The sequence below is a fragment of the Pogonomyrmex barbatus genome, unplaced genomic scaffold, assembly GCF_055798465.1.
Source record: "Pogonomyrmex barbatus isolate J1 unplaced genomic scaffold, ASM5579846v1 scaffold7, whole genome shotgun sequence".
NCBI classification, from domain to species: Eukaryota; Metazoa; Arthropoda; class Insecta; order Hymenoptera; family Formicidae; genus Pogonomyrmex; species Pogonomyrmex barbatus.
The window spans coordinates 2,302,659-2,325,810 of NW_028297171.1; the positions used below are offsets into that span (position 1 = coordinate 2,302,659).

At 38.3% G+C, this 23,152-nt stretch overlaps 1 protein-coding gene across 3 annotated transcripts; it reads right to left on the reverse strand.

Annotated features, from left to right (window-relative positions):
• Positions 1-50: 50 nt before the first annotated feature.
• SCAR (wiskott-Aldrich syndrome protein family member 3 SCAR) lies at positions 51-22,720 on the reverse strand. Of its 3 annotated transcripts, none has more exons than XM_011648405.3 (9): positions 22,307-22,720; positions 7,445-7,788; positions 7,164-7,317; positions 6,971-7,085; positions 6,675-6,707; positions 5,343-5,638; positions 4,916-5,217; positions 4,359-4,778; positions 51-4,221 (listed from the first exon to the last, which is right to left on the reverse strand). In XM_011648405.3, the coding sequence occupies exons 2-9, from the start codon at positions 7,716-7,718 to the stop codon at positions 4,040-4,042; spliced, it is 1,776 nt and encodes a 591-aa protein (XP_011646707.2). In that variant the 5' UTR covers positions 7,719-7,788; positions 22,307-22,720; the 3' UTR covers positions 51-4,039. The 3 variants fall into 3 exon arrangements, with proteins under 3 accessions (XP_011646707.2, XP_011646708.2, XP_011646709.2); XM_011648406.3 differs by lacking the exon at positions 22,307-22,720 and adding an exon at positions 8,200-8,224; XM_011648407.3 differs by lacking the exon at positions 6,675-6,707.
• Between the last annotated feature and the right edge of the window lie 432 nt (positions 22,721-23,152).

The following is a 23,152-nucleotide window of genomic DNA, read 5'->3' on the forward strand; positions in this document are numbered from 1 at the left end:
AATTTAAACCCCCTTTCGTTGACAACGGAAAAAAATTTCAGATGGAGGACTTACGAAATTTTTTTTATTTATTTGGCTTTGTACAGATTTGCTACAAATTTATTATTATTAATAATAATAATACCATCGTAATTGTAACGGTGTGGGTAAATAACGTTCTTGCAATCTGGATGGATCCGGAGACCAGTTCGAGCCTCAGACCATTCTTCGATTCGTAGACTCCTCTCCTCATCTTTCGGATCATATCGCCCTATCCCGACGACCGTTTCTCGTGTCGGTGTGTGTGTGTGTGTGTGTGTGTGTGTGTGTGTGTGTGTGTGTGTGTGTGTGTGTGTGTGTGTGTATGTGTGTGTGTATATATATATATATTTATTTATTTATACATATATATCTATATCACGAGCATACACTTCGTTTTACATAAGCTTTGGAATACCCGTGGACATTAGGTACACAACGGTTTTACAATAATTTAGTTTTACGGAAAACCCCTTACGGAAAGCGCGGCTGAGACGAGTGACAATTATATTTATTTCATACAAACTCGCACGATATCGAGAAGCTTACATCCAAAAGAGAATCCCGTTTCACCTCCTTTTCTTCTCCTCTTCCTTCCCCCTTTCTCTCTTCTTTAGAAAAAAATCTTCGATAAATACTGTGTCGTAAATTGGCGAAATAGCTAAGAATATCTTTTATATCTAATGTCCTTACGTCTAGTTTCGATCTGCACTGCACGCTATTTGTCTGTGTACCAGATGCGCCGATATTTTTGCGAAATCACTAAAGTGCTCGGAAGATTTTCGTGATACGTATGATCTAAAAGTATTTTTTTTTTAAATCTAAGGGAAACACAATCTTTTTAAAGTTATTGACGCATCCCCTACACGAAATATGAATTATTCAAACAAAATAGTAGACATCTCCGACATGAAGTACAATTCATCTAAGAAGCTAAACAAAATCACCATCTACTGATGACACGGATGTAAGATAAACATAATTCATCAAATGAAATGCTTTGCTCTTATGATAAAATTAGTCACTGCACAGGAATAACATTAAATTGCCTAAATTAATCGATTTAATTGCTGTACAGGAAATTATTCGATTTTGTTTAAAACTGCTTATTCTTTGTCCAGTTTCAAATAAATTAAAAACTCAAACTTTCGGTACTTTGTTTTTTTATCTCAATGAGCCTCGTATATTGATTATTATTGTTATACTGCAATTAGAGCTTTCAGCTTCTCAGTAGAGTATTCTCAGACTTATGTAAATGTACACACGTCGTTGCCGATGAATCGAACATCGTTTTGCTTTTTCGTAAAACACTTTATATTCTTGTGTTTAGTTAGCTCGAATCAATCGAACATTGTTAATAGAAATAGATTTAAGTCAACTTTGAAATGAAGAAATACAGTATATAAAATATAAAGTTGACCTGGATTTTCCGAGGACATTTTTAAAATCGATGATTATTTTCTGACGACACTTTAAATATGTCTAGCTTTCTTTTAGGCAAACTGAGTGTCCATTTACCTAGTCCAACGAAATTGCTCGCCCCATTTTCGCATTACTTACAGAAGATTTGCGATACATACAAGAACATTTACAGATCTTACTCTCAGAAAAATTCGGAGGTAGCGGAGAAAAAAATTGCTCGTTTTCCTCGCCACCATGAAACTTTACAGCAATCTCATCGCAATCGATATCTTTTATATATTCTATAATATATATATATATATATATATATATATACATATATATAATCATATATATCTGTATGTATATATATATATATATATATATATATATATACACATACATGTTTAAATATATGTATGTATATATACATATGCATATCGGCTTATCTAGAATCGTCGTCATCATCGTCGTATTTCACAAACATCGATGCAAAATAAATCACAATCGTATTTCTTTCTCTCAGTTTATCCTCCAATTGGCAACTGTGCTCCTGCTTCGCTAACGTAATATTATATATTTGCATATATCCTCTCTCTTTTGTCTTTTTCAAGTTAATAGATAGTTAGAAATCCTTCCTGATATTTTTCGCACCATTTTATTCTTAACAATTTAAATTTATCGATATAAATTTCCATATGCGATACGGCAAAAGCAATCGCCTCGTTTATCAAATATCTAAAAAAATTCCGCTTTTCTCTTCTTAAAAGTTAAAATATTTAGCGTAAAAATATAACACGAGAATGTCATAAATCAATGATGAACAAAATAATACATTACCAAATTGTTCGAAAAAGAAAGAATTTAAATATAATAGAAGAGATTCTTTATATTCGTAGAACTGAGGCGATTACTTTCACGTCATCTCGTACATTCCTAGCGCCACAACATGGAAGATCGCGGTTCGCAGAGGATAAGAAAATTCTGGAGGATTCTCTTGACAAAAATACGAAAGGAGCTTCGGTATTAAGATTTCTATCTTACAGTCTCGCTCTAGAGAGTACCCAGCCTTGCGCCTTTTGGTTTAATTCGCGTCTTATCAATAGTGTACGCGGAGCGCTCGTCATTGGAGTAAGTAAAGACGCTTATATATTATTATTATTATTATTATTACTATTATTATTACTACTACTACTATTATCTTTATATTATTATTTATGTATATGTGTGAGTGAACGATCGTCGTACAGAGTCGTTATGGAATGTGCCAGGAAGGAAGTCATTCTCTTTGATAAGTCAAGACTTCGGCAAGTCGATGTTCACTTTTTCAGTGTGCGCATATTTCCGCCGACAGTTTGAATGCCTTGTAACCATTATTGATCGGAATTATATCTCGTTTATAAATATCAGAATCACGCGTAGAAATTTAATAATTAAATAGTCGAACATCTTTTTATTTAATATCTTTTTATATTCGTTTACTTCGAAAGTTTATACAAATTTATAGATATTTAATGGATGATTTTATACAGTGATTAATGATAACATATTATAAAATAATATATATGTGCGTATATGTATTGTGTATATATATTAATATATCTGAATGTGATCTTTCTGAGAAGGCCATAAAAGCCAGAAATATGCGGAAGATATTTAATATAAAGCACGCTTTTTCAAAGAGATTATAAACGTGACATTCAATTTGTCGGCTGCTGTTTTCAGAATTTTTTTATCGTTCCAGGACCTTGCAACCTGGATATCTGAATTATATTATTAACTAATGTGTGAGCTTAATATTATATTCCTTTGTGAGCTCACGAGTGCTCCGTTCGTTGCACTCAATATTTGAATTGCGATTCGGCTAAGCTACCCTCATGATTAAATTGGCCACAATTAGCGTGTCTTCGAAAACGTCCTAAGGTTAAACTAAACGGTATTGATTTGTCGACTGATTGACTGATTAATTTCACTAGTTGATTTCTGAGACAAAAAAATGACATGACTGTCTGATGTTTTGCCATGACTGACAATCTCATGAAATCATCAAAGAATTATTTTTTCAAAAATTTAATACATTTTCAACTAATATTACAAATCATATTATTAGTTAAAAATTACAAATGATATTATTTCTTTCCATAGAATAAATGTCTCAATATGAGAAATTAATAAGGCGACAAAATTTGATGTCAATATTATTTTCTTTTTTCTTATATTGATAACGCGATGAAAGGAGCAAACAATTATTATTTCAATTAAATATACTGTCTTTGTTTGTTGACGAACGATAATAAATTAAGATCCTACCTTGCGACGTATTCTCCATGACAAATAATCTCTGTAAAGAGGATCTCTCATGCAAAGTTATGTTTTTATGATTTAGAACTTATTTTGATTTAGTCCTGAAAATTCGGAATAGACAACATTTAAAATACATGAATATTTTGCAGTCCCTCGGAAGTGAGATATCAGTCACGGAGATACGAAACGAGAAACGAAACAAATCGACTCGTTACAGCGCCAGGAAACATTAGGATGGCATTCGAGCATCAAAACGAGTTAATCATCAGCCATTTCCCTAGGAGGCAGTGACGGCGGTAGATGATAGAGAGTTGGGTCACGCCAGATTGCTCTCCTGTTCGCCCCAACCTTCGCTGTCGCATTCGCTTTCCGATGCCGAGTCACTGTCGCTGAACTCAACGGCAACACGACGTGCCAAAATGGATGCGACATCATTAAGTGCGTTTACGCGCTCCACTTCTTTTTGCTCGATCTTTTCTACTTTACGCAGCTTTATACCTGAAAAACGATCGCTTTGAGTAAAGTAGTATTGCTTTTTAAGTAATGACTTGACATAAAGATATTCGATTTTTTAAAAGCATTTTTTTATTTCTTTTTGATTTAATTAAAAATTATAAAGTACGAATGTAATTTACCGTCACGAATCGCCTTGAGTAAGTCGTTTCGTGGATCGACCAGTGGAATATTCGGATTGACAGGCTTCCTTAACTGGCCGTCTACAATGCTCTTCAAGGGCTTCAACTTCGGCGGATTGGTTGCGATCATCTTTGCGATGTCGCCGTTCGTTAATGGCAACGGCGCTATGGGTCCGTTGGCGACTGGTGGAGGGGGCGGTGGCGGTGGAGGTGGTGGGATGTTGCATGGAGGTGAAATAGGTCTCGGTGGAGTAGGATCTGGGGTGGGCGGGGGTGGTGGAAGGTCTTGAGGTGCTGGATCTGTTTCGTCCGCGCCCAACTGGCCTGAATGATTTGGCGGTGTCGGCGTCGAACGTTGGCTTGGCAAAGGACTGTCCGACCGACTTCCACTTCTATTTAGTAGGTGCGGCGGTATGGAACCTAAAGCAACGGTCGTGCAAAATAAATGTTATATGTTTTCGCCTTTTAGAAATACTTCGCCTTTTAAAAATCTTAATTAATAATTATTAATCTCGAATAGGATAAGATAAAAATAATAATTAACATAAGTAACGTACCATTCATGGAAGGAGGAGACATAGTTTCTCCTGGTGGCGGAGGTGGCGGTGGCAGAGTGTCCCTGCCGATGCTCATGGATCTTCCCCTAGTGGGAGTATTGTTGGCAGATGCCACCGTGGGCGTGGAGTTGCTGGAAGCGTTACTCGGCGGTGCCGGTGGTGGCTGCGATGGCCGTGACCTACCGCCTCGACTCGGAGTGCTCTGACCGCCAGGGCTTTGATACGTTTCGCTGCCGACTGGTGCCTGACTCGAGGCATAGTACGGATTTTCATCATATCCTTGAGTCATATAGTTTGTTGCCCTATAACAAAAATAAATTGAAGACAATTTGCGGATTAGTAATATATTAGTACTTAAGTATCATCTATTATTTTAGAATTATTAGTTACGGATTTATTATTAGATACATTGTCACGATATTCCCACCTGTAATGATCGGAAGACGGCGGGCTATAAAGATTCTGCTCTTCTGAAGGGTAGCTTCTTCGCAATTCGATACTGTTGGGCCTGGGTGGCCTGGGATCCGTCATCATTCCTAGTAGAGCATCATCAGGCTGCACATTATGCGGCGCTCTATACTGTACCGCTTGTGTCGGCATGATATATTCGCCATGGCCAACGGCCAATTGCCGTTGCCGTTCCCTCGTGTTGTGCGGCTGCCTTACGCGCTTCTTGTGTCTGCCTCCACCTCCGCCGCCACCCTCATTCCGAGGCCTGTGCGGCTGTTTCGCGAAGAATAAAGAAATTTAGAATGTGTAACACAAAATAAGCAACGATCAAGGTGCATCGCATGTAAGTCAAGCACAATCGATTTAAATCAAGAAGGTCCCGACGATTGATCCAGCGACAAAGTCATTTCAGTAAATTTTTTACAGAATTATAATTGAAGAAAAAGGATACTATTTTAAAATTATTCAAAGACATTACCGTCGTTTCTGAACAAAATCAAAATTTACTGGATCAATAGTTAAATAGGATGTGAATATGCGTAGAAAATAAAAGAGCGAAGTTTGAAAAATGATAATTATATTTTTCGAATCTTGCAAAAGTTATTGCCATAAGAAAAAAAAACAGCTTATTCTTCACGGCGACTATTTTATTTTCTACGCGACAAACATGGCAAAATGGAGATGAGATAATCCTGAAATGGACGATGAGACGATCAAAATCATGGGAATACTGATGTCGGTCGATGATGAGTCGGTGGATGATGAATATAACGTAGTTCTATAAAGTACATTCAAAACTTGCATGTACATGAAAATTGCAGAGAACGGCATTACATAAGTGATCCACAAAGTGATGGTGAGTGGGAAAAACTTGTTTCGAGTATCAAAGAACACAACTCAGTTTACGGAAGGAATGGGAAGGGCTCCGAGTCAAAATCAGGCCCTGCGTAGATGGAACTTTTGTCCATCCTTCTCGATCTTGTCAAGAAGGTCGACAAACTTGAAAACTTCGATGAGAAAGTCTATTCGTATTCGATCTACGCAAAGTGATATCCGGCCACTGAGAAAACGTGGCTATTAGCACAACTACATAACTTCGAGAAAGCGAGCATCTAACGTCAGTCTCTATATCAGCGCGCAAAAAGGTCGGTTAATGAAAGAAAAACCACAGAGAGAGTGATTATGCAATGAGAGTGAAGTGGCTGGTGGCGTTCAATCGATTCACTGATTGAGATACTATTAGATGTTTTGTAAAAGGGATAAGAGAGATTAAAAAGAAACTACAAAGAGATCCAAACCATCGACTTGCCTCTCTGAACGGTTCGGCATATTCAGACTCGCTCTATAACGAAGGGGATAGTAATTCAGTAGTTAGAATCGCAATATTAGACACGTTTAAGTAATCATAAAAAAATTATATCTATATGAATTCACGCATCTCGATAACTTTGAAAATCAGAGAATTACATTGATCAAATTACAATTTGACTAATTTATAATCAATTAAATTGATTAAGATTCAGAATACTATGATACAAATGTTATAAATAGTGCAATAGTTATCGAGGTGCGTCTTTGAATATATTATCGCGTAAAGATTTCTACCTTCTTCCCTCGATCGTGTAGTTTCTTCTCTGTGTCTTTGAGCATTTCCTGACTCCACAGATCGAAAAAGTAATTCGGGTCAGTATAAAACTTTAAACCATCCTTGCCATCCTCCCTGAAATCGAGGCAATAATTAATATTTCAATCATTTTCCAAATTGAACTATTTGAAATTTATAAACACCATTAATTACCTATAAATATTAAGCTTATCCAAGGGTGGTGGCGTGTCGCATTGGTGATACGTTTCCAGCATCGCCGTTGGCATGGTGTCTCTAGAGACAACTTGTTGGTCGAATACCACAGAGCTCTTGAAGGCTTTCCTCATGTGTATATCTTGCAACGAGACTGCGCAGAAAATGAGAAGATATTTATCTAAATCTTTATAAATTATAATCCTTTTCTTTTCTTTTTCTTGATTTTTCTTGATTTGTAAACTACTTTGGTTAACTTGTAAATTAAAATACAAGCGTACCTTCTTCAACGTTACTATCCAACTGGGTGACCTTGACGGCTAAACGATCTATTCTAGCCTGTAGGGAATTTGCTCGATCGCTCAATCCATGCGCTTCCCTCGCTAGCTCGCCGAATAGATCTTCGGCATGCCTCGATAGACTGGACAGTTGCCTGATAGTATTGGCCAGGGTGCCATTAGTGGCTGCCTCAAGTTCCGATGGCAGCGGGAAGTCCTCAGGAATGGTGCCGCGTGCCACATGCACGGGCTCCACCAATCGCTTCGGAAGCGGCATCTTCGGCTCGCCGGCTGCTTGTTCCTCCTAGCTTCTTTTTACGGTAACTTACTCACCGTTCTCTCGAGACCTGAAATCAACCATCCAGGACCATCATGAAAAAAAATCACTAAATCAAAATGTATTTGATAAAAATTATACATCGTTTAAAAGTTGCAATTTTGTCATGAAACGTATTTCAAAAGATATTAATAATAATAACGTTAAAACACAATATTTCTAAAAATACAGTTACAATATTTTTAATAGTATATCATCTCAATCACTAATCACTAATCTAGTATCGATTTTTCAAAATAATTAAACAAACTTCTCTTAACAATATATCATAGTAACCAATATATTAATTTATTAATTCATAATAACATTGTTTCAAACACGTTTGTGTATCAGATAAAGTTCTTTTCGCTAGATCTGAAATATTTGAAGCGTGATGTCTCGAATAATTAGTGAGGAATGCTCGATGAGCGTAAAGTCGTACATTAAAACTATCTCTTTCCGAGGGGAGGCCCGCTAACGAGATGAATATTTGATTTCCATTCAGGAACATCCCTTTGATCCAGTTCTTACTACTCGGTAGTGTGCAAATAGTAAGAGAGCTCGAGAGAGAGAGAGCGAAATAAATCAGGAGAATTGGATGAATCTCAGATCTCTTCAGTTGTGACTATATTAAAAATTTAATTCGAAACATCTTGTCGACTGTTATCATTTTATTTCTCTTATCTCCGCTAGCTCATCATATTTTCCTATGATTTTCGCAACTGCCACGCAACTGCGACGAATACTCGCGTACACACGCAACAAAACACACGTGTTACGCAATCGCAGACCGTCAGTGATAACGATAATATCTTATCGCGCACTGGCTGCCATTAGAGCAAGGTGGCTATATCGGTCGCCATGATTTTCCGGTTCACGCCACAACCTGTGAATAATACAAACGATTTTTATCAACACGCAGCATAGCGCTGTCAATGAGCAGAGAGTCGGCAATCATTTTCTTTATCTTTAACAAATTACACCGCCGTAACACATCTTAAAGTCTTTTTTCGTATAACAATAATCATAAATATCACAATCGCTCGTAACCTCGGTTAGAATAATAATCCGTTATTTAAAAATATATAAACCATTCGTAAAATTTGATATTGTATTAATAAATGTCACAGTAGCCAATATCAAAAATTTTAATTTATTGCACGGTTGATCCCCAAGTAAACTTCATAGGGCAACTCAATCGACCATATGGGCACGACATGGTGAGTCATCACAGTCACTACAGTCTTTAGCCCTTGTCACACCGGTATATCTGTATTTTATTAAGCTCCTACGCAATCGAACAGTCAACAGTCGAACTCAAACCAGGTAGAGCGAGATTAATAATACACGACTAATTTCGCCGTTGAATCGAGAGAAGACATAATAAAATTGCATAACGAATTATTATACATGAATACTAACATAATATTTCACGAGAAAAATGATAACTATTACCAAATGATATAAAAATACAAGATTAATTCATTATTCATAATTAATTCATTATAACTACATACGAACAATTTAATTAAATTTATCGCTAAATTTAAAAAATAATTAACACGCACGCACGCACGCACACAAAATAAATTAATTGCAATCAAAATAACGTTAAAGATTGAATAATTTATTTATTTCGATGGCACATCGATATTTCTGGAAATACTAATTTCCAAGTCGATTCACTATCCAGCATGGATTTAAATGCTTTCTGCTGCTAGTCAATGCAAGTCAATGCTTGTGGCCTATTAAACTTAAGCGTTCGTGCTAACAGGAATCGGGTGCGGTGAGTTTCTCGCGTGTGTTTCGTCGTGAATGAAACCGCAGACACGCTGCCGCATGTTGCAGACTTGCATAAGGTAGGTAGTATCCTGAGACTGAAAGGTCACTACTACGCCGTAAGTACGACTTACGAGTACTCGCTGTGTACTGCTACTGTTACTACTACTACTATTACTACTATTACTACCACATGACGAGTGAAAACCGGAAAGACCTACTCATTCCTTGTCCGTCGATCGTCGTTCGCGTTGCACTTATTTCAAAGCTGCATTCAATCGCAACTACATCTGCAGCGACTTTAATAAATCGTCGCTCCAAGTCGAATAAGTAAATAATTAAAAAATAATAAATAATAGATAATAAATTCCACATGAATTCGGAACCTTTCATCAATGGATATACGCCAAAAAAATTCCTTTATCGAAAATTTTTTCCTTCATATTTTTCCTCTCTAAAAACTTGTACGAAAAGAAAGTAATTTCTTGGCTTCGCTTAGGAAAATTAAATGTAACTTTTGAACTCACTATAGTCTTACGAATCCTTACAATTTGATACGGACATGCCTATAATGCCAAAAAGCTGTCGAAATAAATAAATTCTCTTGCTTCACAATAAAATGCCGAACTGTTCAATCTGTTTTATATTCATTTTATATTGGTAGTGGACGACAATGACTAAGATGCAGCGCTGATTCCACCGATTATTCACGCTCGTTTACGACTGCATCCTGGTATACACATGCGGTTGCTAGAACAGAGAATGCACATGTCGACCATATGGTCACGCATGAAACAAGTTGGCGTACGCAAGAAATACAAGGTCACTATCCTCTGGAGAAATCAATGCGATACTCTACGACTTTAACAAATTTCTTTCTGGAATTATCACCTGGGGCTTTCATCCCGCTTGTCTCGTGTGCAAACATTCTCTCTCTCTCTCTCTCTCTCTCTCTCTCTCTCTCTCTCTCTCTCTCTCTCTCTCTCTCTCTCTCTCTCTCTCAATCTACAAAATTAACTCTCCCCCTTGTAAAAAAGTCTCATTGAGAAATAACGAACAACACTCGATGATAAAAATAACATCGAGATATGTTGAATAAATGACATGTGAATATTACTCTTACAAAAAAATTAATTAATTAAAAAATTAATTCGAACCTCGTCTCGCTTTTATTTTCGTCACTTTTTACCTTCATTTTAGCGCTGTTAGCTATATCGTCGGTTTATAAAATCTCGTGAAATGATTTGCTAGATGTTTGCTAGGCACTTCAACGTTTTAATTCTCGTTTAATACGCGATTCACCAAGGAGAAGCGCATACCGACGCATCAGAGTCAAGACGATATCGAGCGATCGAACGACGCAATCCGACTTAGGCATCATCATCGGCAACAAAGAGTTTATGCTAATGTCGCGACGTGCCACGATTTTGCAATCACGGGAGACGTGCATCTAGGATTCCATCTTCCATCCGCGAAATGTCATTCCTCGCCTCTCGAGATTATATTAATGTCGCAATGTTCTAACGAAATGCAAACGCCGTTCGTCAATCGACGTTCCTCTGCAGAAGCAAAATTAAAAGAAATTATTCGAGAGTTAGTTCAAACATTATATAACATCCTTTCGTAATCATATGATTTTATAAATTCACAATTTTAAGGAATAATTTGTGTAAGAAATGTATATCCGTCTTCTCGTTCAATAAAATTCATAAAATAATTTCTATCAAACGAGAGTAGATTGCCACGTGCGGCTATTTGAAGCGTGAGAATTTAGCTAGAAGAGATGACAAGCTGAAGAGAAAGAGAGGATCCATATTCGGGTCACTGATAAGGGAAGGATGTGAGTCGTTGAGATCACTAAAACGACAGGTTGAATAAATTATATCGACGTTTATGCGTTACGGGAGCAACGTGCTGAAAAGCTGTGGCACTGCTCTGGGAGAGATTGCCCGGCCGAGAGATATTTATATCCTGCCTGGTGTATGTGTGTGTAGACACCATCACCATCTCGTATTTTGTATACGCCGACGTAAAGCTGACGGAGGTGCAGCAACCGCCCAAAGTTTCCGACACTACGATAAAAATATTTGTTATTTCGTGCGACATCTTTCCTCGTAATATAGCATCTACTCATAATTTTTTGCGCTTTTAGCATTATTTTTTTGGCGTAAAGCAAAGCTAAAATTTTGCTGAAATGGAGTAGCGTGACTTTTTATCGCGGGATACGTTTGAGACCACTTCTCTTCCGCTCGAGTTAAATCCAACTAGGCCTGAAGCAATGCTCAAGTTAACGTACCATGAGCAAGCTCGAGAAGGCACGTGGGCACCTTTGAAAAACCACTCATTTCTCATTAGCGATATTTGCATCGTTTGAGGGGAAAAAAAGATGTCGACATGCAATCGTGGCTCCTACCGGGTTTTCACTTGTTTTTCTTACATAGTTTTGGTGAAATCTGTCAAACTGTTACTCAACTTTTGCGAGAGGATAAGAATTTCTCCAGTCTTCGATACCACATATCTTGGCTTTCAAAACATTTCCTGATTTCAAAACTTGTCAATTTTGTAAGAAACTTTTAGATTCTTAGATAATATTAATTTTATATATACATCTGAGACGAGGAATCTTTTATGTTATGAAATTTTCCTTAAAACTCGTATTCAAAAGCTGAAAAGCTCTTTGAAATATCCAACATATCATATATTTACGACAAAAAAATCTATCTTTGATTTCTTATCCTATCGACGTGATAAAATTGATAGAATTCCTCAAATAATTTTTGATGCTCTCTCTATGTGATATTGTAACTGTGCAACGATCAATAAGCGGTCTCGATCTAATCTTGGCCGATAAAATCATTCCACTCGAAGCGACTCGAAATAACAGACTCCCTTTTATATAAGTCGTCCTCGTCGACTTAGCGGCTTGATCAATATTGCGCGCGACAAGACAACGCCGAGAATCGATCCGTCGTCGTGCCGTCAACAATTAACGATCGGCTCGCGCCGCGAATCTCGGTTTAACGCGCCTCGAATTTCACGCTCTCGATATTGCGCCCGACATACCCGCCGAGTGAAAGCAGATGAATCTGTGATGGGGGATGTTTCGAAACACTGACAACAAAAATCGTGCAAATCATCGTTGCAGTTCAATGCAGCTTTCTCCCTCTTGGCTTTTTCACGAATTTTAAACTGAATATCGTGGAAATGAAATGTCGATGAATGTGAACCCCGCTGAAACAATAACGTTTAAAGAACCCTGAAGATATTCTCGTCGACCCTCGCCCCGAGCTAAATCAACGAACATCGGGATTGCAAATTGAAATGCGGCAATTTCTTCGATACTATTAGGTGTACAAAAAAGTTCTGAGCTTTTTTTTGTAAAATTCAATCTTTATTCAAAAACAAACAAAAAAATATTAATCAGCGAAATATTCCCCGTTTGCATCAACGACCTTTTGCCATCTTTCGAGTAGCTTGCGAATTCCTTGACGATAGAAACTCATCGGCTTCGAAGCGATAGTCATCAATGCATTTTCGTATCTCTTCAAATCTCACGAAATGTATATCAGCCAAATGATGCTGCAGCGACCGGAATAGGTAGTAATCGGAAGGCGCCATGTCTGGGCTATACGCCGCGTGTGGGAGAAGTTCCTAAGCCTAACGCAAAGATATGGTCCTGAGTCGCTTTCGCAACATGTGGTCGAGCATTGTCATGAAGCAAGATCACTTTACGACGTCCTTGGCCAGTAAATGGCCTCTTTTCTTCTAATGCATCGCTCAAATTGGTCAATTGTTGTTCGCGGTCTGCCGTGATTGTTTCATCCGGTTGTAACAACTCGTAATACAACACACCTTTCCAATCCCACCAGATACAGAGCAAAACCTTTTTGGCGTGGATATTGAGCTTTGGCGTCAATGTCGAAGGTTGACCAGGGTCAACCCATGATTTTCTACGTTTAGGGTTATCATAAAGAATCCACTTTTCATCACCTGTAATGATTTTGTGCAGAAAATCTTTTTTCCGAAACTTTGAAAGCAAAGTGAGTGCAGTGTCACGCCGACGATTTTTGTTGTCTTCGGACAATTCATGCGGAACTCATCTGCCTTCCTTCTGAACCTTTCCCATCGTATGTAAACGTACGGAAATGGTTTGCTGTAACGCAAAGCTGTTCTGCAAGCTCCTTTTCAGTTTGCGCAGAGTTTATATCCAGCAGTGCTTGCAATTCGTCCGTTTCAATCTTTTGAAGGCGTCCAGCACGCGGTTCATCTTCAAGACTGAAATCTCCTTGGCGAAATTTTTGATACCATCTTTTACATGTAGTATGACTTACAGCGTTCTCTCCATATGTAGTACAAATCATTGCAGTGGCTTCAGCAGCATTTTTCTTCAGATGAAACGCAAAGTGGATGGAAAATCGAATATGCTCTTTTGTTATTGCCATCGTGAACACTACTGATTTTTGAGATTATGTGCATCAAACGCCAAACCGTATGGCATTTTAGAAGGTCAAATGTCAACCCTTTAAAACTGCAAAAGGGCGGGAAGATATATAAAATTTAAACTGTTATTTCGGTTGCATGAAATCTAAAGCTTAGAACTTTTTTGTACACTTAATAGAATTACAATCCCTCGATAATAAAGAAGGTGACGTCACGTTCATATGTTCCGTGAATGTAATTCGCAGTTTCGAAGTTGAATACAAAACATATGTAGCAAGAATCAATAAAAAAAGTTAAAAATTTGCGACGTGAAGGATTCACAAAAAAATTATATAAATTAAGAAATCATAATTATAAATACAGACTAAGATTCTGCACACAACAGAGCTAGAATTATTAGAAATAGGAATATATAATAAATATAATAAATGATAAGAAATAAATAATAAATAAACAATATAATAAAATATAATAATTTTAGAAATATATAAAAATTAGGGATACAGATTAAACATAATGCATAATGGACGTAAGTTACTTACTTGTCTATTATGCGTTGCGTTTACTCTTTATCCCTAAATTTTACTTCCAAATTTAATATTTATTTCCTATTCCTAGTATCTCCTCCATAGAGCCTTAAAATTTATACATATGAAATATTTGTTAAAGATTTATAGAATCTTTTAGGATAGATATTTAAAGATCTACAATGAACAAGAGGGCGTTAAAGCATCACACGAATATGTTCGGCGATGCATGTATTTCCGGTTTGTTCTCTCACGCAACATATACTTCTGTCACACGCGACTACACTGCTATCGTAACTATATGGCGCGCTGCAAATCGGCGTGTTCGATCGAAGGATCGAATGTCAGGAACCGGTTAGTTAACCTTATTTTAGCATTTCAAAAAAAGAAATTTCAAAGCAAAGAGCATTCGTTAGGGAGCGAGAAACTCGTTCACCGAGTTAATGCAGTTACCTGCTTGCTATTACATCTGTAAATCTGCCAAGTCAGTTAATCGTAAAATTTCTCTGCTACGGAATACAACGTAAATCTATGATATGTTATAAGTTTATCTTTTTAGTTTTTAGATTATTAGTTATCCTGCATCATTAGCAGAAATTTTTAATTTTCCGATATCTAATGTTTCATATGCATGCACACACACACACACACACACACACACACACACACGCGCGCGCGCATACGTCAATTATTTTTGAAGGCAACAAATTAGATCGATCATAATTTAGGATGTTATTTTTGTCGTGATTCGATCATCGATTTATAAATCTTTAGATAAAATTGATCACAAATTCCATAAAGCGTTTATTATTTTAATTACTAGCCAGATTGAATAAAGTTCGGATCAATAGGAATTTTGTGTAATTTCTGAAAAAAATAGCAGGTATTTTGATGGGAAAATCGCAATAAAATGAACATAAAAGCGTTTGTCGGACGAGGCTAATTATCGAAAGAGATAAGGAGGTCCTGAAATAGGGAGGATCAGAAAATCAGAAAAAGGACTCGAGGAGGAAAAAGCTCGACCACGAATGGACAGTGGCGCAAAATATCGAGTAACATTCGTCATGGTGAGTGCGGAGACGTCGACCTCGGATGCATCCCGGTCTTACTAGTCGCGTGTATATGTGCTAGTGTACGTACACAGATCCGTTTCGCGGCAAGGCGCAAATGCGCATCTTCGCAGATTTAATTCTCTTTCTCAAATTAGAAAGAGAGAGAGGCGGCTCTCTTGTAGATTGAAATGGTAAATTGGGCGAACGCAGGCGGAGACTGGCTTTGTAAGCGATGCCATCAAGATAATTATCTCCTTTTTTCCTCGAACTCGGAAATACTTACGTATGGCGTGTCGAAAGCTTGAAAGCTCTTTAGATATTATACTATAAATCGTATTCGGCAAAGGTCAGTGCACTACATGTGGCAGGGAATTAATCTGGCTACAATGCAGCACTCGTACGCTTGTTTTCCAGATTCTCAAGTACGAACTGAGTCTACATAAATTTTTTCAATCATGACGCAAGATATTGATAACTCGGATAAGTCGATTTTCATAAGGAAACATTTTGTTTCCATTAAAAATAATTTACATGTAATTAGCATAATTGATTACAACTAATCAATCGCCATCGTCAATAAATCAATAAGAGAGCTTATTATACATTTGTCGAAATCGATGTCATTTTTTTTTTAGGAGGCGTGCACTGATAACGATAAGAACTATAAAATGACATTAAATACGCAACAAGATCGAAACTTTATTGCATCGTTCGTTGAACTTTATTTCCCGCTATTTTAGCCGTAATTAAACTCTCGCGTTAATTAAATTTTTAACAAACAAAAAAATTTTGCAATATTAACAGTTATCATGATATCGACATTGGCAAACCCTAAAATAAACAATAACGAACTTGTTGTTTCTGAAAGGAACAGTTTAGTTATTACTCTTAATTCCATTGTAATTTTTTTAAATCTTGACTTTATAATTTATCTCTTGACGCGATTATCTATAAATGATCATACAGTTCATATGTTACCGCTTCAATTTTTATTAGTTTATACATATTTATTCCATATGAATCTGAAAATGTTACTAATTGCGATCGTGTTAATTCAAATGATAAGACGCCATATAATCTATTTATCACGCGATCTGATATTTGCGCTCGAGATATATTTTTCGATTTTTCAAGCGTGAATCATAAATCGAAATTTGTTTATTTTCTTAGTAGGCAGTAGTTCGCATTTTCTTTTATCATGCATAGCGAATCCGTTTTGCGGACACGCTTCCGCGTTATCATTTACGCGGAGATATCAAGCTGAACAAACGCGCAGCCCTGTTATATTTAATTATCCTGACTGCAGAAAAGAATGCAAGTTGCTTGTGAATCAAAACTCTGAATATATTCAATTACTGGATGAATTATTGGATTGCCTATTATGGATGAAAACTTTGCAACTTTTCGAAAGAATTTTCTTTTCACGAAGACGATCGATCAATCATTTGAAATCGACGAATTCATAGACCCGAGTTCAATATATTGTAGAGACGCTCAATATATCAATATACCCAATATATGCGCTGTTTTGAAAGATAATGTAATAAACAAATGAAAAAAAAAATTATAATCACACGTTAGTAAAATGTGCTGAATAAATTACAAGATATGAATTAAAACAAATTTTCATTAAATTAAAGGAAGGATTTTATGTATTTTTAAAAAGTAGCAAAAGTTTTCTTTAAATACTTGACGCCTCAACCGAGAAAAATAACAAAGTATCTTATCAAAACAAGTTAAAATTAGCGGAATTCTCTTTTCAATCCTAATCGGAATATTCATGCGAACTGAAATACGCCTATCGACCAATGTCAATAACTGTAACAGTGCCAACGAATGCGGCATCTCTTAGCCTAGTTTCCACTAGCGCGGATTCCCTCTTCCTCTCTTCCTCTCTTCTCTCTCTCTCTCTCTCTCTCTCTCTCTCTCTCTCTCTCTCTCTCTCTCTCTCTCTCTCTCTCTCTCTGTCTGTCTTTCTATCTCATGAAGCTTACATAGGTCTTCACACAAATACGGATTAAACCGCAACCATATAAAATTCTTGAAAAAATCATAATCGCATAGCTGACTGATTTCCTGAAGAAAACAAAAAAATTTTAATTTCTTGCATCTATGTGATTTTCCAGAAGATAAATTTTTCAGAATTGGACTTACATTACTTTTAAAATCCATAGATTAATTAAATTTCATTTCAATATAATTTCAATATCATTTCAATATAAATATGTTCTCATACGTTATATATTTGTTGAATTCCCTACCGAAGATATTACTCCATTGATAGCAATAGATGGTTCAGATGTTCGATAGGAAAAGATGCGATAAGCAGGATTAATAGCGAGGGAAGATCAAACTGCACACACTCGGGCACAACTGAAGCTTGTAATGCGCTTGAGAAGTGCAGATTATATGAGAGCAGATTGCTTGTCAAAAACGCTGAGCTCGCGGAGTACGGTGTACGCGAATAAGCGGCTCGTTGTAATAAACTAAGTCGTCGTCACTTGCGATTTAAAGATGGATCAACGGCGATATTATCTGGGTAATTCCTATAAACGAGTCCGACCCCGAGTCGACGACAGCCTCGTCAAACTGAGTCGCCGAAAGGGGCCGATATGCGCGTACGATGTAACATTAGTTCGAGCTTACAAGCATTAGTGCAGCAAACAAATTAGTCTCAAAAATTTCAAATCGTTATGCAGATAGAGGGATTCAAAATGAAAAGAGATTTAAGTGACTTATATTTAAACTTAAAGCATAAAATAATTAAAAGAGAGACGAGACGACTTGGAAAATTCCAGCCGTTGAATTACAGCCTAATGAAATTTCGATTTTTTTATAATTCTTCCGAGAGAAAGACTGAGCTCTCCATACCTATTTAAGGGCTCTATTTAGGTCTGAAGTGTTGACCTCGATAATGCGACGTCAATCGCGCGGATTTTAAGCGGCACGACTGAAAATATGCATTATAACCCAATTTCTCGCGCTGGTCCCCTCTGTAGGTCGGAAACGCGGTCGGATACTATTACGTGTGCGACTGTTGCGTAAGAATGTTTTAATCCCGCGTTTCTGGCAGTTTTTAACGGAGCAAAGACGCCGGTGCGCCTTAACTCCGCAATTCCGCAGCGATTTTCCCACGACCCTCGAACCGTGAGCACCATAAAGGCCGGACTATCGATTTTGCATCGCGCGTCTTTTTCCATCACGCCGCGGCAGCCCACGGAGTTTCTTAGGCTCGTATCAAACGGGGATGCGTTAAAAATACTTCAGATACCATCGCGATATCGGCACTTTCATTTTGCGCATATGATATTTTCAAGCGAAAGTTCATCCTCAATCTTACATGATTCTAATTTAACTCCACCATTATTCATATCATTCTAGTCTTGAAGATGACGATGTCATCGGTTTGCATCAATTAATATCGCTTAATAACTTTTTTTTCAAAGAAAAGTGCAACATGTTTTTCCATGTAATACATTCTCGATAAATCAAGAACAATTACGCAAAATTGATAGAAGACCCGCTGTTACGTGACGAGAAAAACAGATGATCGGAAAAGTAGTAGTACAGCACTTCGTATCTCGGAAACGGAGTAATCTGCAAAAAGATGAAAAAGTCGCGCGTGACAGACGGAATTTGCACGCGTGAGGCTGCAAAACCGGCCGTCCGGCGTACGATTGCACAATTACATCGATGCGTTTGCAGAAATTTTGCGAAACAGAATGCCACGGTATGTATTTACGTTGCACGACAATGGCACGCGGTCGACCCCGTTCAAGGTAACGTAAAGAAAAAAAAAGCGTTAGTACGCTATTACCTACCCTATAGGGTGTCTATCCACGACTTTCTTGCGAATTAGTGCTAGAAGAATAATTACCGAATTGATAAACGATTAATAAATTAAAAATTAATAAGAGGGCTAGCAATAATAACGAAAAAAGGGTAGCGCGAGGTAATTTTACAATCTTATCGAGAATTCAAGGATAGATACTAATTCGATTTACCTATCGGCTTCAAATAAGATTTAACTGGTAACAGTAGCTGAGGGGGATCCGCCGGAAGATGATCCAAGATTAGCCGAATAACTGTGGACGAACGAGAGGGTCGGGTTTGCCGGTCGCATTCTCCCTCAGGCTACATCGGGAATGTCAACAGAGCCGGGAGAGTAAACGAGATCCAATTGGGTCACAAAGATCCCAAGACGCAACCGATAAAGTCTTCGAACTTGGAGAATCCTAAAATTCCCAGAAGCCTCAAAATTCGAGAAGCCTCTATAGCCTATAGGAGATCTTGTAAAAATGTCAAAATTCAATAATTCCAAAACTTGAAAATCCCCAAGTCTTTCAAACGATAAACTGTATTAAAAAAGTATAAATATAAAATTCTAAAAGAAAGGGATTAGCGAAGATTTTTTTTCATAGATTAATTTTGATCTCGCTTCAATTTACCCTTTATTTTCTTCTAATTTATAGAATTATATAAAAATAGAAAGTAAATTTAACCGACATCAAAATTACATCGATGGAAATGCGAGTTAGTCCACCTTTAGTGGTAGTCCAAATTTCAGAAATCTCAAGACTTCAGAAGGATCAATCAGATACTTGAAACATGTCAAAGATTTAATCAGTTCCTTCACTTTCTTCCCGCCTTCGTATCTCCCGAGGAACTTTTGCAGGATATCAAATTTTAAAAATCGATTCTCACAGACAGAGAACTCGCGCCTAGATGACAGAGAAGGAGAGGGCAGGGCGACTTTTTAAGTCAACACAGTTGTCAATCGATAGTGTCGTATGCACGCACACGCATACATAAAACGCATGCACGACCGCGGACGATCTAACGGTTCATTAATAAATCAACGCGGGAAAGGTCAGACGGACGATCCGTTCTTCGGGATCGCGCCAGGTCCGCCGAGTTGTCGAGCGCAGAAAACGCTCTCACTTTGTGTCGCATTCGCGAAATCGCGCGAACTCGAACCTTTACAAGAATAACTCGCTTAATCCTTCAAGACCGAACGCTGCGATGTATCGCAGGAATATCGATTAAACGGCATGACGAAGAGACCATGTCAAAGTGAGCTAATATCGAGACAGTATAGCGATAACGATATCGATGCGATCAGGACGCCCCAGTATCGCACGCCGTTAACGACGGCGCCGCACTCATTTCACACGCAAATTATTTTTTAAACGATCGCTGATTTACATCGCGCGCGATATTCTCGACGTCGCTCCTTCCACCGACCCTTCCTCCAACTCACCCCTTCGCTGCTCCGTCTAATTTCTCATGTAGTTCATTTCCCGCAGATTTCCCCGGTTCCCATGCACGCACACGCGAGTGTATTCGATTGACCGTAAAGAGAAACGGTCACATTTCACATTTCCTGAAAAGACACCCGACATAACGCGAGAATCGAATCGTCTGATACTTATAATCGTAATTGTTATCATAATTAAACATCGAGTTAGATCTTCTTTGATATACATATATTATTATAAACAATAAAACTGTCAACAACATGTATTATATGTAATAACATTCTGTACATTTAATCTAACTATTTGCACTCAATGTGATTTCACGTTTCTCCCTACCGGGTTTCACGCGTGAAACGTCATTCCCGGCAAGAGCAACACGAATGACGGAAACGACAAGATTGTCGATGGCGAAAATCAACGGATATCGATATCGATCGCTTTTCTCATCGTCGACAACAAAAACATTCGTTCTCTTTATATAATTGTAATTTCGACCATAAAATAACAGACTTAATTAATAATTATTAACATGCTACTCATTGAAATTGGGATAAAAATTAAATATGGAATCAAGACAACTTGATTTACAAAAAGCCATTAATTTAAAGTCGATCGACTTAATTTGTTCTTTATCTTTTTCTAATTCTTGAAATTAAAAGAAAAATAAAAAGCACGTTAAGCCGAGATTAAAGTTAATCTATAGTGATAAAAGAGGATATAAAAACGGAGCTCTCTTTCGAAACGGAGCTGCAAGCCAACTAACATATTATTTAATCAATGTGATCGCAACACCGGATCTTTATCGTCCCACGGACGCGCGAGGGGTTAATAATTACACGCGGATAAAACGGCGACGTTCCATAAGCGATGTCGCGCTGTCAACGGAGGTAACGGCGTCGTTCTCTTGCTCAAACGAGATAGAGATAGATAAATATATATATATATATATATATATATATATATATATATATATATATATAGAGAGAGAGAGAGAGAGAGAGAGAGAGAGAGAGAGACAGAAATGACGCCTCGCTAGATCTGCTCGCTCCTCAAGAGAGAGATTGGAAGAGAGAGAGAATGAGAGGACACTTCTCGGGGAGGGCCACCCCCTGCACAGTGAAACGGACGGCTGGCGCCCCGTGCCTTACGCGACGACGGCCATGTGTCGGCCCCTCCCCCACCCCCGCCGGGGAAACCGCCGCCCATCGAGCGACGGCAACGGCGGTGACGGCGACGATAATATTGCCGTCTTTGCTCGACTTTTTAGCTTGGGACTCTGAAATTCCGTTATCGCGCGGCCCCGTAACGACGGCATATCGCAGAAGGATCGACTGACAAGACGTCACAACGGGAACACACGGAACTCCGTGGATCCCATTCTCCTTCTCCGTCTCCGTCGCTCTCTCGTTTGTTCTCGCTCTTTTTCCGTTTCTCTCTCTCTCTCTCTCTCTCTATCCCTGTCTCTCTCACGCTCACACTCGCTCGCCACTCACCATCGTATCCGTCGTACGGTTGTCCGCCGCGTGTTCATACATATTCCAGGAGGAAGCCGAGCACGGTGCGAGCACGATGAACGGACAGAACGCCGTAGTCCGCCTCGCCAGAAGGTGCGGCGCCGAGATCAACGTGGGACGACGTCGCCCGAGACGTCGCGATGTTCCACCGATCGGCCGCGCGAATCAACGAACAGGAGGCGTACGAACGGATAAACGAACGCGAATCGACTTACACCCGCGGGCACAGAAAATGGCGTTGCCACTGTGGGCACACAAGCAGCGGCACCAGCAACACAGCACGTTCGCACGCTCCGCTCCGCTCCGCTCCGCTCGCTCGCTCGTTCGCTCGCTCACTCACTCGCACGCTCGCACGCTCGTTTCCTCGCTACGCCATCGTTCCGCCGGGACCGCGGCTCGACTCGGCCGGACGCTGCCAGACGGCGCTGCGGTTGTCCGCGGCGCTGTGCCATGGAACGAAATTTGAATCGCGCTCAATCGCAGAGTCTATCGTTCTTCAACTCGGAATGAACAATATTTTGTTACGATAATTAGAGAAAGTACTCCTTGGCCGATATTCCTTGGCCGATAGTCCGTTTTTACTTTAAAACAGTTTTAAATAATGTTTTAGATTCGATCTACAATAGATGATTTATGCCTTAAGGTAATGCTGAACTAACTAGCGAACGCGTTCACACATATGCACATCTAATATACATAAATACATACATACATTTCACTCATACGTACATTTCTGCACATATATGAACAAATTTTCGTATTGACTCTTCTTGTATCACATTAGGTATCTAGTCTAATTTTAAGAATTCAACATGAAATTGTTTC

Bases quoted from the DNA above. Each gene is read 5' to 3' on its own strand.
- SCAR (XM_011648405.3), bottom strand. From the start codon at position 7,718: ATGCCGCTTCCGAAGCGATTGGTGGAGCCCGTGCATGTGGCACGCGGC. The intron at 6,708-6,970 runs GTAGAAATCTTT...CCTTCGTTATAG, and splicing joins TACACGATCGAGGGAAGAAG to AGCGAGTCTGAATATGCCGA. The intron at 5,639-6,674 runs GCAAGTCGATGG...TTCGCGAAACAG, and splicing joins ATGCCGAACCGTTCAGAGAG to CCGCACAGGCCTCGGAATGA.